The following is a 4,110-nucleotide window of genomic DNA, read 5'->3' on the forward strand; positions in this document are numbered from 1 at the left end:
CGGTGGGGTGCCGGCAACCGAACACTGACGGCATCCGAACATCTTCCCCTATAGTATTCAAATAGACAAATTTAGCACCAAATCACAAAACGCCACTTTGCCCACTTTGTTGTTCCAAAATTGATTTAGACTGTCTTTTGAAAAGGGCCCAGCTTTTTAAACCAATTTTTTACAAAAACAGCGATACTAGCGATTTTCATAAAATCAATCAAATCTTCGAGTGAAAATACTAAACAAAATTAATAATCCAATCCTTCACTGGAAAAAATCGATCTTAAAAATTTGAAGTCAAATTTCAAAGTACACAGTTCTATTTTTCAATGAAATTTTATTACTTCTGAAATGTTCACTACTCTGTTCCTAATTTCATCTCAATGGATTTTTATCCATCCTATCTTTGGCCAAATGTGTTTGGAATTAATTCGACTTGCAAAAATTGTACGGTCGTTCTCGTTTTACATTAAAAATTTTACTGAAAGATGAATCTGGATTTGATCTTTTAAAAATATAAAAATATCAGCTGCACAGCCAATAAAATACACACAGTTAACAGCGTTATGTTGACATATATCGGAATGAAACCAGTGTTACTAGATTTGCAATATTGGTCATTTCATTGGTACTTAACACGCACTTTCTATTAATATTCCAAACCGAAACAATTTTATTGAAATATAAATATCAAAAATATAATTATACTAATGTTACGGGCACCAAAACAATACTTCCTAATGGTATTCTAAGGAACAATTGTTTTTTCATAGCATCATGAGAAAACTTGGCAACCTTGCGATAGGAAAAAAGATGAAAACAAAGTACCATACAGTGAATTAAGTCCGAACTTTCATCTCACAATTTTGAAGATTTTTTTGTCTAGTTTTTAGTTTAAGAAGTTTTAAGTCGTTGATTAAACAAGTGAAAAGTGAACATTGCTAATTATGAAGTCATCCAGCATTGCATACTGGTGTAATTATATATAATAGTGGTCACGTTTCGAGACGAATCAATTAGTAAATATTTAGAAACATGACGAATTGTAAAACTCGAGACGAAAATGTTTCCTAAATTGGAAAGTAAATTTTTTTTAATGGAAAAATCGATCGCAACATTTGAAAATGTGACGTGTCGTATTGTAGATGTCATTAGCATATAGCCGCTGAGGATGACCGAACACCTTAGTAGGTCGAAACGTCCGGTTAAATGCACCAATTAGTTATTATTTTCACCGAAAAAAATCGATGACCGTCTATATCAATAATCATATACACTGAAGTATTTTTTTATGCGAATTTACGTACCGCATAAAAAAACGTATAACTCTGAAAATTCGCATAAAAAACCGCATAATTCTGAAACTTCGCATAAAAAAAACGCATTACTCTGAAACTTCGCATAAAGAAAAGCGCATAAAAAAACCGCATAACTCTGAAAATTCGCTTAAAAAAGTCGTATAAAAAAAACCGCATAAAAAAAGACCTCAGTGTACTGTACGCTTCAGAATGCTGTGTACATAGCTTAACTATTGCTGATAACAACGCCACTACGACAAAAAACGTTGGCTTCAGGAATCAGCATCCGTAGCAGGAAGTAGGTTTCCACTCAAATTGCTGACAAATACAACAACTGGAATTAAAACTGAATTGGGGTTTGCTTCAAGCAAAACGCCATAATTTATGTCGTTTGCGCTTGATGCCATACTTTACCCAGTTTGCACCCTAATTGCTGTCAAACTGTTTGTTTGAAGCCAGCTTCGAAACTAGTTTCAACGTTTTTGAACTGAAATTCGAGTCTGCTTAAATCTCCGTTGCTAAGTATGAACCCAACACAGTTTCGTGAAAAGTGTTTGTTTGAGTAGACTTTCTTGGATCAGTTTCAATTTTTTCAAACAAAAACGACATTAGTGAAAACCGATTCTGTTATCATAGAAAAATCCACTGCTTCAGAAGTTTTTGGAGCCGGGTTAAATAGAGAAAATGAAAATTTGAAAGTATCAATCAATTCGTTATAGTTTCAACTATATATTTCTTTCCACTACTGCTACTACCCCAGTTGAAACAGACTATAGTAATAATAAATATAGGCTGACTTGTTTTGAACTATTCAACGCACCTTCCGGACAGTTCTTATCGTCAAACACACATCAACAAACAGTAATAACACTGTAAATTATGTGCATGCTTTTATTAGCGTGAATCGTCGAATTCCGTTTTAAGCACTGCTTGGATCCACTTCAAGAAAGATCCCACACGGACGTAAACTCCTGGAAGACCTTCGCTATCGATTTTCGACTGAAACAAAACAATAAAAATTGAAACGTTAATCTGCAATATCACCGGATCAGGATTATTTATTCACCTTAGCAAGCGCATATGAGTTCAGTCCCACCACGTGGTAGCGTCCGCCAAGTTTCACCATCAACGGGCCACCCAAATCTCCCGTGCAGTTATCTCCCGTTTCGTCCCATGCGCAGAACTGCTTCTGTCCAAGTTCCGCCTGATGTCTTCGGAACAAAATTTGACAATCTTTTTGAGCAAGCGATGTAACCGCAACCAGCTTTCCGGTGGTGTTCGTCCTGCCAAACTCCGATTTTTCCTTTCTGCACACATGGAAAAACAGCTCCGTGTAATTGAACCGATCGTTAGCTGGCAAACAGGCGGGTCGAATTTTTGTAGTGAAATTTACTCGTTCGGCTAATCGGATCACTGCAATATCTTTCTTCTCATGCAAAAACACATTCTTAATCGGCGATGAAACAACATCCTGTTTCCTCAAATGTGCCTTCTTGCCACCTTCGGAAAATGCCCAGGTTGGTGTATCACCGAGTCGAACTCCCGTCACCAACCAGAAAGGGTAGGAATTGTGAATGCTTGAGATTGTTGTCAACACATGGCGATCGTCGATTAGCACACCCTTGCTAAGAGTTTTCTTGCGTGCACCACCCTTTGGATCCGTGTGCTCCAGGATAGCAATCCACGGAATGTCATCGCCGTTCAGTTCTCCACAACCCGGCGAAGATAACTTGCGCTGCTTTGGTTTAGCTGTTGTATTCACAGTATTGTTCTCACTTGGCAAAGTTGTTACTTCCGGCAAATGTAAATTATCCGATTTTCCGACTGTAACTTCTTCGGTGGTCAATTGAGCGGTCGTAGTTGAAATTGTCGTCGATCGAGTACGTTTTGGCTTAAATGTTGTCTTTGTAGCTTTAGTTCTCGAGGGAGCTTTGGTTGTTTCAGTAAGATTTTCCGCTGCTTCCGTCGTGGACCATATTCTTAAATTGAACTTACTGCGCACGAACGCGGGAATGGTGATGCTTTCACCAGCTTCTTCCAAAGTATCTTCATCATCCGGGATAACTGTGCTTTCCTCCGCTCGCACTTCGCCTTCTAAAGATGCACAAATCAGGCTATTAAAAAGAGCTGATTTTATTATTAATCAGAATGCGAAACTTACTCAAATATCCCGCCAATGCTAGAGTGGAAATCAATAAGAATAAAATTGCTTTTCCCATGATACAAGTATACTGAAACTACAAATAAGTAACCGAACCAAGATCACGCACAAATAGAACTGATTAGGAAGCGGTTATTGTAGACTTGCTGATAGAAATTATTGCCGGCAGAGTTGGCCAATCAAACATTTCCATTCATGATTTTTGCTGCTATCAAGACAGGGATGAATTCCATTCTATGATGCAAAAGAAAAGCTAGTAGGGTGTTTCATTATTCCAGATTCTGACGGTGACTAGTAGCAATAGATTCTGTACAATTACTAAGTTTTGCACGTCGTAGAAACTAGTACAAATTTTATTGTTCTGGTGATTGTTTATAGCCAGTACAAATGTTAAAATGGTATAAACAGTCTTTGGTATGGTAGAAAACAATAACAGCTTATTATAAGGAAAAAAACATCGCGGGTTATTATTTTCAACGGATTGTTTCAATTTTGGTAGAAGAACTGTTTTCTGGCACCCATGCGAAATTTCAAGTAGAAAATGACTTTAGTGTTTGAGATACGCAAAATTTTTGACACAGCAAAAATGAATTTTTCGATTTGTGATTAAGTTTTGATTTTGAAATGGAATACCCGCTGCGGAAACAATTGCAAATGCTG

The 4,110-nt window shown here is 37.2% G+C and overlaps 1 protein-coding gene across 1 annotated transcript; it reads right to left on the minus strand.

Moving 5' to 3' along the window:
* Positions 1-2,030: 2,030 nt before the first annotated feature.
* Positions 2,031-3,927, minus strand: LOC131440332 (CLIP domain-containing serine protease B4-like). Its single transcript, XM_058611515.1, has 3 exons — positions 3,451-3,927; positions 2,356-3,383; positions 2,031-2,288 (listed from the first exon to the last, which is right to left on the minus strand). The coding sequence occupies exons 1-3, from the start codon at positions 3,506-3,508 to the stop codon at positions 2,184-2,186; spliced, it is 1,191 nt and encodes a 396-aa protein (XP_058467498.1). The 5' UTR covers positions 3,509-3,927; the 3' UTR covers positions 2,031-2,183.
* Positions 3,928-4,110: the final 183 nt, after the last annotated feature.

This window comes from Malaya genurostris, chromosome 1, assembly GCF_030247185.1.
Source record: "Malaya genurostris strain Urasoe2022 chromosome 1, Malgen_1.1, whole genome shotgun sequence".
Lineage (NCBI taxonomy): Eukaryota > Metazoa > Arthropoda > Insecta > Diptera > Culicidae > Malaya > Malaya genurostris.